This window comes from Perca fluviatilis, chromosome 20, assembly GCF_010015445.1.
Source record: "Perca fluviatilis chromosome 20, GENO_Pfluv_1.0, whole genome shotgun sequence".
Lineage (NCBI taxonomy): Eukaryota > Metazoa > Chordata > Actinopteri > Perciformes > Percidae > Perca > Perca fluviatilis.
The window spans coordinates 5,664,380-5,679,815 of record NC_053131.1 but is presented as its reverse complement, the minus strand read 5'-3'; the positions used below and the strand labels follow the sequence as shown (position 1 = coordinate 5,679,815).

Sequence of the window (15,436 nt, the reverse complement as noted above, 5' to 3'; positions counted from 1 at the left end):
AAGAATGAGAGACTTTACTAGTTTAATGATTGTCAGACAGATCATTTTAAGAGGATGGAAAAATGAAGGGGTGCCGTCAATCCCCCCAAAAAATGTTAATCATAAAAAAGTAATGAAAGACTTAGCAGTTAAATGTTTAGGTAGGGTTTGTTTGAAACTTAATGAATTAACTTCAATACAGACTGAGACTTTTTTGCCAACAGTGGTACTACATATTCAGGCATTTCTGGTTTAAGTTCAACTTACACAAAATCCAGCACCAGTGGGTTTTTTACACGCGGGAAAACCTGCAAAAAAAGGCGATTGATTGATTGATTGACTCCTCTACCATTGCCAGTAGACAAGTATGTCTTTTTTTCTCTGGTGTGTTACGTTCAACGTCACAGACGTGCCTAAAAACAGGGGCATGGTTCATTTCCACAGGGGCGTTTTTGGACGTGAGAGATCGCGCCGCTGTGTCCCATTTTGAAAAGCCAGATTTTAGTGGGTGTTAGTATGTAAGGGGCTTATTAGTGGTGGTACAAAGGTTTAATATTTACTATGAATCAGACCACAGGAAGCAAAGTGTGGGTGAACTCAGCGCCTTCATTCTAATAATAGTGCGTTCCATTTGTACTCGGAAGTCTGATTTTCCGAGGTCAAAGTCGGAAACACGCCCCCTGACCTCGGACTTCCGAGTACCCCAAGCTAAAATTCCAACATGGCTGCTGCATGGCTGTGCAACAGTTGTGAAAGCTGTAGTAACATACAGTTATAAACCCTTCTGTCTTTTTGTTGTCTCACTAAATCAGCCGTACACACAGTCCTGTCCAACTTCTATCTGTGGACATGTTGCTATACACAAAAAACAGCGTAATTCGTTGTTATAAACTGACATTGCTAACAATGGCTAACCTGGCTGGAGCTAATAAAAACAATGAAAATCCAACTTGTAAAAGGAACGCATTCAACTTGGTTGTGACGTCATTCCCAGCTTCGGCTTCCGAGATAAATAGAATTGCACTATGACCAGCTTCTTGCAGCGCATGTTGAATTGGCTCAGAGAGTTGGGGTGTGTCCTCTCTCAGCGTGCAGAGCCTGGCTGGATTAGACTACTGGGGGTTAATGAGGACTGGAGCCCACTGATCCACCCAAAGCTACTATTAGTCCTGTCTCTAGTACATTAAAAAAAATGAATAGCTCGGCCAGTGTTAAACACTGAATAATCTAATTTTTTTGGTCTGGGCCCCTTAGTTCCAATGAAGAGACACCTTAATGCTGCAGCATGCAATGATATTTAAGAGATAGTGTGCTTTCAACTTTGTGTCAACATTTTGGGGGTGTCCCTTTCCTGTTTTCATCTTGACAATGGCCCCCCTTTGCCCAATGCAAACTGTATTTCACAAATAGTTGTGGAAGAACTGGTATTGGTATTTTATAATCTAAATCAACAGTGTGACAAATGCACATTCCATCACAAACACAAGGCTCGTGCCTCAGCAGCGACTCATTAACAGGCTTAGCCTCGTTATGCTGGACAGTCGGCAAATCCACTATTGTGTGTCACGCTCCCTCTACACTCCAGTGTAATGATTAAGATGGAAGGCACATCTCTGTATTAACAACCTGTCAGTCATTACGTCTCTCTTTATAACTCTTTATTAAGTCTAGTAGTCCCGACTCAGGCCGTGTCCACTGTAAGTAGGATATTGGGAAATCATTCTTTGCTCTCAGTTTAAGGCTTCCATCCACAATAAAGGTGGTATTATAAGGGCCCGAGTTCACCAGAACAATCTATTTGAACAGATAGTTACTTACACTGATGTTTTTTGGAAATGTCCATGGAAGTTACTTTAATAACAGTTTTTCTACTATAAATATACAGTAAATATATATTGCAGATAAAACATCTCGTGAGGCATGAAGATGCATGGCTTGTGAAAGGAACTACATCATGCACTGCTACACATTCAGAAATAACAACAAATAATAATAATGTCTTTTGGAGTTAAGTTTTCAAATCACATGCTCAACACAGACAGTCAGTCTCTTCGTCTCTTTATGTGTGAACGCACTACAACTGTAGCTGTAGGTCAAAGGCTGTTTTATGGTTCTGCGGAGGCTCCACGCAGAGCTTTCGCTGTAGCCTACGTAATGGCCTGATGCACTTGTGTGCTGGTTTATGCGTTGTGTGTGTGTGTGTGTGTGTGTGTGGGGAGCAAGTAGCGACTCAAGAGTCATAGTGAGAAAAACAAAGTGTATCCCCTGTGTTTTCTGACCAAGGTGGGAAATCTTTATGTGCATCGCTGCGACGTGTAGTTACATTTTTCGAGAGTTGCATGTCAGGCTACGGCATAGGGTCCGGCGTAGACGCAGATGGGTCTGCGGGGGTACGCCATCGATTCTACGCAGAAGCATAAAAAGGCCTTTAAGTTATCATTCATGCCGATCAGAGATTTACAGTCTGAAAACAAACATTTATTAAGATGAGCTTCACGTTAAAATGTGGGAGAGATACAGAGCCTGATGGCATACCATATGGTATGGCAGATCTATGTCAGTCATTCCCATGGAGGATAAGTCACCTCCACCCCCGACCCTGGCTGATTTAAACCATTTGGCTCCAAGAAAGCAGCCCACTGTCAATTGGCTTGACTTAGTTTTTGACTCAGTTTGCTCTGATTTAATGTGGATTTCGTGAATTTTTCGTCTACTAAGCGCGGAGTCCTTTATGGTCACCAAAAAGGCAACTATCAGGAGCAGTCATCAGTTTAAACTCACTGTCCTGTTGTTTGCCAGAGATAGAGCAGTAATTGTTGGGCATTCCACAACCCTGCATCCATTGTGCTGCACAGTGAGGACACAGCTATCATAATAATAATAACTGTGCTATTTGATGATGAGAAAGCCAAGTTACTGAGAGAGTACTCGGGATCAACTGAAATACATTGCCAGGATAAGCCTGAAAGCTGGACATGCGGCATCCGGCTTTGCCCCTTCACAACAACATTTGGATCGTGCAATAAGGCAGGCTTGCTTGGTTTTGGTTCTTTCGGGAATGATTGTAAAGATTTTAAACATTTACGACATTTACTCTCTAACTGGGATGTTTTGGGACAGATTAGTGGGATTGTTGTGGACGTTTAACCATGTATCCAGCTAATTTAAATAGCTCACCTTACTGTATTCGACCTCTGACATCTGCAATTGTAAGTCGCTTTGGATAAAAGCATCAGCTAAATGACATGTAATGTAATGTATTGTAAAACCGTGTTTTCTTTTGCAGGGTGCAAATATTACACCAAAACAAGTTTCTTCCCGATACTATTTTGCAGAGCCACCTTTGCTGCGTCCGGAGCATAGCACTGCCCAAGACGATTGTAGTAAGTAAACCCTCCACTTATACATGAGAATTGTTTCTAAAATCAACTTTGTTCCAAACAGCAATTTCCAGAACTTTCCCGACCCAAGAATCCAACAATCACGCCTGTTTTACACAATGATTGGCCAGGTGTTTGGAGGAGTGACACTGAGCAGGGTTGGAACTTCTCTTCTCAAGTACTACTAATTTAAAAATACTTTGTCACTTTTCCATGTGTACAACCAACAAAATGCATGCCTTCCAGGAGAGACTTGTCCGAAAGTGTGCATCACGTGATGCAGCCAGGAGAAAGACAGGGCTGACGGCTTTTCAGCCCTTTTGCTTTCAGGTGTGGTCAGAAAACCTACTTGGTTTGAGTCAAACAGGAGGACATTCGATTAAAATAAACTAAATGGGACCAACTCCATATATTCACCACAGTAGATCAGCCAATGGGTTCATCTCACTCTCAGTGTTTATGTGCATGTTGTACCTATCAGTCACACTGCACAATGCTGCTACGTGCAGATCAGCAGTAAAGACGCACTAAGCTGAAGCATGAACATTTCAGCAGCTTCCAGCAAACAGCCACCACTCCTCTGTGTATTGGAATGAGATTTGCATTCATGGATTAATATTAATATCACTCTATCCTCTGTCGGCTCTGAGCTTTTCTATTTTAATCTGCAGCCACGGCAGAATAGCAGCTGTGCTATGGCCGCTCCTGTTCTCCGAGGGGAAACAACAACAGAGACTGGTTGTACTGCACTTCAAAAGAGTTTGTAAAGCCTTATAACAGCAAAAAAGAATCTACAGGTTTATGGGAAATTGAATCTTACATTTGAGAAGCATTTATGAGGTAGTGGCTGCCAATCATCTTGCAGTCAAACATTGCCACACAAAAATACCTTAAAAAGGAACTAAACTCAACAAATTGCCTGCAATTTCAGCATGTCAAAGATCAAGTAGCTGACAAAACTTTCATTCATAAAAGAGGTTAATTTCCACCTTACCCTTCATACTGCAGCACCTACGGTCTGACTTTAATATAGAGCCGTTTTCACTGTGTTGAAGCTGTTGACTGAGTAACGTCAGCGCTCTCTATAAGAAAGAGAAGCTGTTCAAAGTGCAAAGTACAAGACTGCTATTACTACTCCAGCAGAGAAATCCTTACAGTTATCACAGTCTGTTTCCAAGAAGGGCTGCTACAGTCTTACAGTTATTGATCAATGGAGTCATATCAACATTCAAATCCCGTCTTAAAACCTACCTCTTAAAACTGGCACACTCAGTGTAATTTGATAGTATTTGTCTGTTGTTGTTCATTGCTTTGTAATTCTGTGTGGTCTTTGTTGTGCATCTGTTTTTTGTTTTTTTACTATTTGTTCATGTAAGGTGTCCTTGAGTATCAAGAAAGTTACCCATAAATAAAATGTATTACTACTACTACTACTACTACTACTACTACTACTACTACTACTACTACTACTACTACTATTACTACTACTACTATTATTATTATTATTATTATTATTATTATTATATGGACCACGGTTATAAAAATAGGAGATGAGATTTCCCAGAGGGTGTGGTTATGTCGTCATTACAACATTATGGTCTGGTCAGAATACCAGCAGAGATTGGTACACACAAATCACTGGTGTTAATGGAACAAGACTAAAGATATAGCTCCTATACAGAAGGGCAAATGGATCCTCCATATAGTTGCTTTTTAGCACATCTCAGACTCTTTCAACTTTATTTAATCTCAGCTGTGCTTTGTCAGACTCAGCTATGATTTAGGATGAATGATGTTATGCCAAATGCCACCCCAAGCATGCTAACATAGCATGCAACAAGCATTGAACAACTATTCAATTCAATTCAATTTAAATTTTTTAGTGTCAAATCATAACAGAAGTTATCTCAGGACACTTTTTATATAGAGCAGCCCGCCATGAGCAAGCACTCGGTGCGACGGTTGCGAGGAAAAACCTCTTATTGGCTGCTAATATTCTCAAGTTCAGCGCGTCATATTTAATATTTACATAGCATGTTGATGTTAGCATGCTCAAGCTTAAATTATTTTTCCCAAGTTCATGAATCTGCAAAGGTCAGGTCCACAAGGGTTTGAACTATATCAGAACCTTTATTTAGTGTGAAGCATTTTAGCATGCTAATGTTAGCATCTAACAGTTGTTCGATATTTTACTATGAAACAACCAGCAGACCGTGCCATTACCATGCCCCGAATGGTAATTCTAGAAAAAAATCTTAAAAAAAATTAAAACTCATGAATTTGTTCAGCTAAATTCAGCAGCGTAAACATGGCACACAGTTCTCCCTGATGCTCCCCTCCTTCTTCCCTCCCACCATCTTTTCTTTTCTTTTCTGACCTGGTCTCTATGTGGTCAAACAGATGCTGCCAGCGGTCGTTGACGTCCTTCAGCTTGTCGTTGATCTCCGTTTCTTTGGTCTTGTTGCTGGCTGTGATGAGTTGTTCTCCGAGCTGCTTCAAATGGGTTTTATTCTCACTGAACAGGTTGATCTCCTCCATGCAGTCCTAATGGAGAAACCCAGAAAAAAAGAGGACGGAATAAGAACATTTCAAACCACTGGTGATTATGTGTGATACTCATTTAACTATTTCTCTACAGGATTTAGTAAATCAACATTTTAAGTCTGACATTAAGGACAGGGTTGGCTTCATACCGGCTAAAGTAAGGAAAAATAAAAATATGTAACATTCCCTAAAAAAACACAATCAAAATCAACCACACTTTCAGAAACTTGCAACTTGTCTCATGAAAAGTTTGTTTACTCAAAATTACATGTAGCATTTAACGTTTAATTTGATTTACCCTTTACTTTAAGTTTTCAAATCACATGCTCAACACAGACTGTGTGTCCCTTTGTCTCTTTATGTGTGAACGCACCAGAACTGTAGCTGTAGGTCAAAGGCTGTTTTATGGTTCTGCGGAGGCTCCACACAGAGCTTTTGCCGTAGCCTACGCCTGATGTTTATACTTGTGCGCTGGTGTATGCGTCGAGCCGGCATGTGTGTGTTAGGTGTGTGTGTGTGTGTGTGTGTGTGGGGGTGATTAGCTTCGGAGCAAGTACCGACTCTAGAGTCATAGCATTTAACGTTTATTTTTTGCATTTGAGGAAATTATATAAATTAGCAACATAATATTGCTGGAATGCATATTATGTCTTTTGTGTTTTGTGACAACGCAAAAGAAAGAAATTAGAAAAATATAAAAACAATACACACACACACACACATACATATACACACACATACATACAGAAATTATTATTTTTTGTTTTATATATATATATATATATATATATATATATATATATATATATATATATATATATATATATATATATATATATATATATATATATAAAATAAAACAAAAAAAATAATTTCAGATTTTGGAAGTTTGCCAAAAAGTAACTTCTGCCAAGACTGTGTGCCAGAGCAAGACACTAAATGTAAAGCTCTAGTGCCTTAGAAAGGCTTTAAACCCCCTGCCAGGGCAATAAGTTGTAGTTTCAACCCCTCCTAGTCACCCCCGGACAGACCTTAACAAATGAAAGGGGCTGTGAGTTCGCCACAAAACAAACCCGCGTGGCCCTGCTGGGGGCTCCAACAGCTGTCGTCCCTTTAACAATCAGGAGGGAATTCACAAAACTTTTTGAAAAGCCCAGAGCACCACCCGGCCCAACATGTCCTCACACACACAGCAGCTCAGAGTGCAGAGGTGATGCAGCAAAATAAACCTAGTTATTAGCACCGCCCAAGACAAATGTGATTGGTTTAAAGACATGTCAATAAATTTATAGCACATTTTTCTCCCATCCCGGAATGTTGTGTGGACTAGCCAGACCCTCCTCCGCAGCGCTGTGGAGGAGTGTCTGGCAATGCGAGACATATGTCCTATCCCCAGGCCATTGTAACTAGTGGTTAGGTATCTACTGTTTATCGGGACAGAAGTGTCTTCTTTGCTGTGGCCTCCTACCTTCTTGAGTTTCTCCACCATCTCCTCGATGTTCAGGTCCGAGTTGTGCGCCACCTTGTTCTCCATCTGTGTCAGCCACTCACACAGCTCCTTGTTCTTCTCATTGAAGATGATCCACGCGTTCAGACGATCTGCGATCTCCTGTTTACGCAGAGACACCTGACACAAAGAAATGAAATAAACTTTATTACTTTTACATGCTAAGTCATATGCGTAATCTACATCTTACTGATACAGATGCACCCTGTAATCTTATTTTAAAGTGTTGTCTTTTGCTGGTTTTAAAGGCTGCATTACAGTAAAGTGATGTGATTTTCTGAACTTGCCAGACCTACTAGCTGTTTAATTATTTGCCTTTACCCACCTAATCATTATGTCCACATTACTGATGATCATTTATCAAAACTGTCATTGTGTTAGTATTTTGTGAAAGCACCAACAGTCAACCCTACAATATCGCCACAATATCGACATCAATGTGTTTTCTCCATATCGCCCAGTCCTAATTGAAAACTATAATATATTGGGTAAAATTTTCCACCCCGTGTAGATCAGCACACAGTCACACAGGGCTACAAGTGCAAATACACAAACAAAGACTCAGTGAAACACAAACACACAGACAGTAAAAAGTGAAAGTCAGTATGATCACCACCACTACTTCCCCTCCCCCCCAAACTCATTTCAATACAAAAGTTCTTCTTCCTGAAGCCTCTCAGCTCATTACAACATTACACCATCTGTTCCCCCCATCCCCGCTATGCCCCTCACTTCCCCCAACCCAGACCTGTTGGTCACTTCAGTCGCCATAAGATTTACTAACTTAACTCCTCAGGGCTTAGTCTTTTAATAATGATGACCGGAAACGAAAGAAACAGTGAACTCTGTGGTTAAAATGCAGTCTGTGCATAAACACTGTAGATTTGAGAACTGTCACATGACTGCTCTTCAAATCAAACTTTAATTTAATAAAGAATTTTAAGTTTCTGCATAAAGCCTTTTCCCCTCCCTCGGCTTCTTCATCCTGGAGCAGTTTGAGGAGCTAATTGGTCTCACCTGACACACACACACACACACACACACACACACACACACACACACACACACACACACACACACACACACACACACACACACACACACACACACACACACACACACACACACACACACACACACACACACACACACACACACACACACACACACAAGCTCACAAACAAAACACAAAGTAAGTGACTATTTGAGCTGAGTTGTTAATATGAACTCTCTGTAGGAAGCCACAGTCAATACCAACTCATGCTGTGCAGCCCAACATTGTTCAAAGTCACAGGCTTTTATTTGAAACTTGAGTGGTGACCCCAAAGTTTTCCAGAGATACCAAATATGCCAGGCTGAATTTGTGAAAATGTGTATGAAATAATGCACGTGCAGCACAACCAGACTTTTTCAATTTGATTGAATGGAGCAGCGTTTGAAACAAAAGTCTTGGGTAGAATTGTTCAGTCATTGTAAATATCATACAGCTTTAATGATGACCTGAAGAAATAATATATACATGATTCTCTCAGATATTGTGTAGCAAGATTTTTAATACCTTAAAGATATTAAAGGGCACCACATGTTAAGGCGTTAAAAATGGGTCTAAAAGTAGTGTGACAGTGTCATGCGCTCTTACTGTGCATTTTATATGAATCTCTTCACCAGCGATATCTTGAAATGACTTCCCTGGGTCATTTAAGTTCAAGCCAGATAAAACAAAAACTTGAATACAAGTTTTAAAAACATTTTCAGCAAAGATGTTAATGATCTTGTGTCATGTTTTTTGCCATACTAAAAACATTACCTACACAGAACTACAAAGTAAAGTACTTTCACACAGGGAATAGGAACAAATAAAAAGCAGATAAAGAGCAGAAGCAGCTTATTTTAAAAGGTAAATGTTTGATCCAGACTTGAGTCCCGTCTGGTTTAGTGTTTGACAGCCAGCAGACTAACCTTGAGGCAGAGTTCCTCCCACTGACAGTGCAGGTGCTCCGCCTGCTCCTGCAGCAGCAGGACGTCGTCCGCAATGATGTACTGGGACAGATCCGTCTTCATGGTGCTCAGCTCCGTCAGGCTCTCAGCCCAGTCATCCAGGGAGTCCTCGTTCTCCTGCATACCATAACACACCGACCGCCACAACAAACTGTCAATGACCCCCCCGTCCACACACAGCTCGCTGTCTCACAGCTACTCCCCTAATGTCTCTCTCTGCCAGGCCCCTTTCTCTCTCTGTCTCTCTTTCTCCCCACCCAGAGAGAGGATTAAGGGCCACAGGCTGCAGGCCGGGCCAGGAGGGAGGGGTGAGTGGGGAGGGGGAGGGGACTGAGGGAGGGGGAGGAGGATGAGTTGAGTCAAACCTGTTTTAAACTTGGCTTTCTTTGCTCTCTTGGGACTTCAAGTGATTGTTTCCACTCAAACTCAAACTGCCTGAAGGCACCACCTCTGTTTGTAGTTCTTCCACTGTCTGCTGATGTCAGTACACTGTCTACATCTCTGTACCTGTAGTTTATTTATTTTGAAAAGGGGTGTTTAGGTCTGCTAACTGCTACGAAAAGTTACATGAATGTGAGCCTGTTATGTATCCATAGATTAGACTCTTGTCTTTTTGTCTCGACATTGTGGTCAGTTCAGAAAGAATGATCTGTCATGAAAATAATCCCAGTACAATGCACAGCAAAGTATAAACCTGAATCCTTAAAGGAGTACTTCCACATTTCGTGAAATGTGTTTATTCAGGGGGGGTCTGGGTTGAAATGGGTTTCAAATGATTCCATTCTTTGAAAATGTTCTTACCATGTTTGAGACTGCTTCAAACAGTGGATACATATCTCCACCAGTGCAGCCATTGGAAATTCCTCCTAAATTCAAAACTTGTCTGACAGTGATACACCCCTCCAAAAAAATATTGCAGAAATGAAATCAAAAACTGCTGCTATTTCAGGTTTCTCTGAATGAGCAAAGCCATTCAAACAGATGGTACAGAGGGAGTCCTGGTCAAAATATATATAAAAAAATTATTATTAATGACATATTCTGTCCCAAGTTACTCAGCCGGAAAATCAGCCTTTGGCTCCACCCACTGAGGTTTACCCAGTCAATGAGATTACTGCTGCCGGCAGAGTGGCTCTGTCTCTCCACTGTATGTTCTGTAGAAATAAAACTCTGCCAGCATTATGGGACAATGTAATTTGGGTGACCAGCTGTTTGCAGATGTACCTTGTTGCATTTCTCGGCACTCTGCAGCTCATCGTCAAACTCTGGCATCGACTGGTTCAGTCTGTTCTTCAGTTCCTTCAGCTGCAGCATGCTGCCTGCTAGCCCGGTCTCGCAGCGCTCCCAGTTCTGAGACACAATTTAAAAAAACATTGATCATCCATATCAATGCACTGGGTTCTTAAACAGCTGATTGGCTTAGAGAATGAGCAGAGAGCTATTTGGACTAAAAGTGGATTGCTCCTTTGTTACATTATACCTGGGCAAATTACCAGATAATCTCATGTCCCATGATAAGTAGCTTTATAAGTCCTTCTTGTTGCAAGCAAGAAAGCCATTACACGGAAGTGGCTGTGGATAAACCCGTCATCTAAGGATGATTGGATTGCAATTGTCAGCCTAATAAACTGTATGGATAGACTGACCTTTTCCTTAATGTTACAATTTGACAACTATATTACTATATATGGTCTGTATTGTAAGGAATGTAACCCACGCTAATTGTAAATCCCAGTTTTTTTTCCAGTGTGTTTTGCCTGCACTGCATGGCCCATGTCTCTTTGTTTTCTATTACCCTCTTTCTTTCTTTCCTGTTCTTGTTTAAACCTAAAAAAAAAGAAAAAGAAAGTTTAAAAAAAGAGAGAGAATGAGCAGAGAGCTATTACACTCCTTTATCTCGGACTTCCTAAACATGTCCACTGTCTTTAATAGCCATTAATTAGAGCAGATTGGATTTACTCGCCCACTCTCAGGCAAACAGAAGCCGTCAGAGGCTACAGGGGACAGATGCAGGATTGAGACGTTTCCACAGAGAGGAGACAGGTGTCTGTCCAGGTTGAATAAACAAAAACTCAACTCTTACAATCAGACTCTACTGTATTGTAGCTACCTGCAGCTGGTTGAGGGCAACAAGACACTGAAAAGGTGGCTGTACTGTACTTTGTTCCTGTTCCATGCTTTAACATGAGTTTGCCTACATTTAGGGGGTGCGAACTGTAAAACGACGGGGAACTGAAGCCGTTATCTCTGCTCTCTTCAAAGCCAGCAGACTCCTTTTACAAAAAACTGTAATTTGTTGTAATTAGATTGTGGTATTGTGTGACTTTGGTGTTTTGTTTTGTTGTTTTTTTTAAACATTTTATTAAAAACAGAATCAATTTTTGAAAATATACATTTTGTACAGTTTAGATTTTAAATGGGAAAAAGACAAAACAAAGTGACAAGCAAAACAAATTACACACAAAAGGCAAAGAAATAAAAATACAAAATATAAACAAAAAACACACAATATAACATAAATTAGTGTGGTAAGACTTGCAAGTCTGCGAAATATGATAGAAACAGCTGCCAAATATGAAAAAAACTTCAGTGTCAGTGTTTACTTTCATTGTGTACTTAATTTACTCAAGTTTCAAGAAAAACATTACATCTACAGCCAACTTTGAAAGGGTTAGTTCGGAGTCACCAAAATCACAGAAGTGGCCAACTGAGATCAAAACTGTGCAATGAAATAAACCAACAAGATGTTCCTGGCAGCATCACTTCATCTCCTGCAACCACAGTAACAACTTGACACAGAGCGACAGATTACCTTGACGATCGCCTCGGTGAGTTCCATCCTCCGGCCCAGCAAGCCGTGGATGTTGTCCCACTCCTCATGCAGGGATCCCAGATCCGTCTGCAGCTGAGTCTGGGTCTCCTCGTCCCCCATGGAGAAGAGCTGCCAGCCGACTTCCAGAGTGTGAATGAAACTGCACTGATACCTCTGGAACAGCAGCTCTGCGTGCTGAGGAGCAAGATGGAGGATAGAGAAGGTTAAAGATGATTCTTTGTTTTTGTTTTAAAAGAAAAAGGAGGAGACAGAGAGAAACCAAGAGAGAAGGTTAGCCAATAAGCTGTTATGTGGTCTTTACAGTGAAGGGCTTACTGGTCACTTTTAGTGAGAAGCTGTTTATTGTATCGTCACTCACAATCTATTTAAACCCATCTCTTCTTTTCATGGTAATCAAAGCATCAGAATGGAAATGCTTTTTTTTTTTTATTTAAATGTAATCAGCATCAGTTGTTTCCTTTTCCTAAATCTCAAAATCAGCCCTCAGACAGCTGTTTTTTTTCTGCCTGAATAGACAACTGTTTTATAGACCATCAATTCTCTGCAGGAGTCTTTGACAGTCCTGAAAATGTACCATAAAACTGTTTGGTTGTTTCTGGAAAGCCTGACAAGTCCACAGAGTACTTTTAAAAAGATTAGGGCCAGAGGTAAAATGTAGCCTTTAGTCAAGCACTGTACTTACTGTAAGTACAATTTTGAGGTTCTTACTTTAGTAAAAACTTGAAAGTCTTGTAATTCCACTTAGGACATATCACATTAGCGTTGATGTTGACAGTAGTCTTTCTGGGCTTTTATACATAAAAACATTATTCTGCTCTTGATGGCTAGTTGTTTTAAATTTAAGACCTTTATCACAACAACTAAACCCTAAATTCAGTTTTTTTCAAGCAAAGTATTGCTAAACTTGCACTCCCCTATAGCTGAAGAATAAAATCTGTTTTATGTCTGTGGTACAATCTGAAAGAGACTCGCACCAATCACACGAAAGCTGATTGGCTGCAATATAAGTTGCACGTTGGGCTCATTTGTAGTCGTACAGCAAAATTATATTTGGACTGCGATAGAAAGAACTACAACACTATGGAATAAAACAAAACAAAAAAAGAGCATTAGAGGTACAGTTGCATGGACGTAGGAAAATTAAGACCTGTTTAAAATGATTTAAATCCTAGAACACAATACTTTAGCAAATTTAAGACTTTTTAAGGCCTACAATTTTGATTTTGAAATTTTAGACTTATACCCCGCGGAAACCCTGCCACTAACTTCCTCACAAAATGTAGAAAATTCCCGTAGTTTCCGTGTCTGTAATAACTGATTCCCTGATATTCCAGCCCTGCGGCTGTCCATCTCACCTGGAGGTCCCGGAGGGAGCGTGGCAGCTGCTGTAGGCTACAGCGGGCCGGTCCGGCTGGGGGGAGGAGGGTCTTTGTCTCCGACAAGAACCTCTGCAGCTTCCTCAGGCTGCGGCCGTACAGGTGCCAGTGTTTCACCAGCCCCTCCACGAGGGAGCGCCGCTGGTCCGCCCGCTGCACTGCCCCCTGCCAGTGCTCCCTGAGCTGGGCCAGCTTCAAGAGGAAGTCACTCCTGGGCACATTAACACAGTAAGGAAGCATTGTGTGGGTTTATATTATACTGGCACCAATCCATTTTGTTCATAGGACTTGTCTGACCTCTCGCAAGCTGTATCTAATGAAAGTTAATGGTGATGCCTCATGCACTTTATGTTTGCTGAAGACCTTAGGCACACTTCTTTCTTTGTTTTAAGATGACTTTTTTGGCACTTTATATTTGATAGGACAGCTTAGACATGAAATGGGAGAGAGAGGGGGAATGACATGCAGCAAAGGGCCGCAGGTCGGATTTCAACCTGCAGTCGCTGCAGCGAGGACTAAGCCTCTGTACGCAACTGGAAAATGACTTTTAGTCAAATAAAGAGGGTGAGGCAAACACACCTTCATTTTTCCTTCCTTTTATAATTTTTGGGGGACATTTTAGGCCTTTATTAGAGAGGACAGCTGATGATATGAAAGGGGGAGGGAGAGGGGGAGTGACATGCAGCAAAGGGCCATGGGTTAGAATTGAACCAATGGCCGCTGTAGCAAGGACTAAGCCGCTGCAAATGGGGCAGGGTGCACACATTCAACCAGGTGAGCTGCCCCGGCACCCCTGGGAACGTTTCTTTATATGTTCTGGGAGTGCGCCCACTGCTACACAGTTCTGGCAGAGTGTTGCCTCCGACCTGACGTCATTCATATTGGGGACAGCCGCACAGAAAATGGTTGGAGGGTGCTGGAAGCCCCCCACACACTTGGCTTTTTTTTCTCAACATTGTTTATATGGAACTTTCAATAGGCCGCAATAATGGAGCTTAAGACGAGAATGTGGACATGTGGTTTCTAGCAGCTGAGTCGTTAAAAGGCTGGCTGTGTGGGGCGCAGCAGAGGCTCAGTCCTCGCCGCATCGGCCGCGGATTCCACTCCGACCCGCAGCCCTTTGCTGCATGTCATTCCACCTCTCTCTCTGCTTTCATGTCAAATTAAGGCCTAAAATGCCCAAAAAATTATCTTTAAAAAAGCCATCTGTGACTGCAGTGACCTACAGGGTCCTGGGGAAAGGTGTTATTTTTATTATTAGGGGGGTCACCGGAAATTTCGCCGGATGTCCTTCTTTTCGACCGGATGTCCGTCGCCTTCTGCTTTCTTTGTGTTGGCATTCTAAACTCCGGTGGATTTATGAGGACTATGGTTAACTGCTCCTCAGGTCTCTGCAGGGTAAATCCAGACAGCTAGCTAGACTATCTGTCCAATCTGAGTTTTCTGTTGCACAACTAAAACAACTTTTGAACGTACGTCGCACATTTTCCACCAAAACAAGTTCCTTCCTGAGGCTATTTTGCAGAGGCACCGTGGCTCTGTCCGGCGATTAGCACAGCCCATGACGATTGTGATTGGTTTAGAGAAATGGCAACAAACCAGAGCATGTTTTTCTCCTATCCCAGAAAGTCACTTTCCAGTTGGATCTTCTTACCCAGGGGCGTAGCACAAAATTCTGAGCCCTGTAGAAAGGCATTTTCTATGGGCCCGTCCCCGCATCCACAGCTATTCATTCTAGCATCTTTTTGGGCCCTCCTCACATGAGGGCCCTGGGTATTCAGTCCCCTTTTTCTCCCCAGTCCGACGCCCCTGTTCTTAC

The 15,436-nt window shown here is 41.7% G+C and overlaps 1 protein-coding gene across 1 annotated transcript in view; it reads right to left on the bottom strand.

The window, feature by feature from the left end:
* The window catches only part of LOC120549411 (nesprin-2-like), a 141,706-nt gene that overhangs the window by 35,312 nt on the left and 90,958 nt on the right, over positions 1-15,436 (bottom strand). The window contains exons 29-34 of the mRNA XM_039786316.1: positions 13,597-13,828; positions 12,221-12,415; positions 10,633-10,758; positions 9,370-9,525; positions 7,372-7,530; positions 5,737-5,903 (exon numbers count right to left, since the gene is read on the bottom strand). Of these exons, the coding sequence (XP_039642250.1) occupies positions 5,737-5,903; positions 7,372-7,530; positions 9,370-9,525; positions 10,633-10,758; positions 12,221-12,415; positions 13,597-13,828 (1,035 nt within the window). The remainder of the gene's footprint in view (positions 1-5,736; positions 5,904-7,371; positions 7,531-9,369; positions 9,526-10,632; positions 10,759-12,220; positions 12,416-13,596; positions 13,829-15,436) is intronic.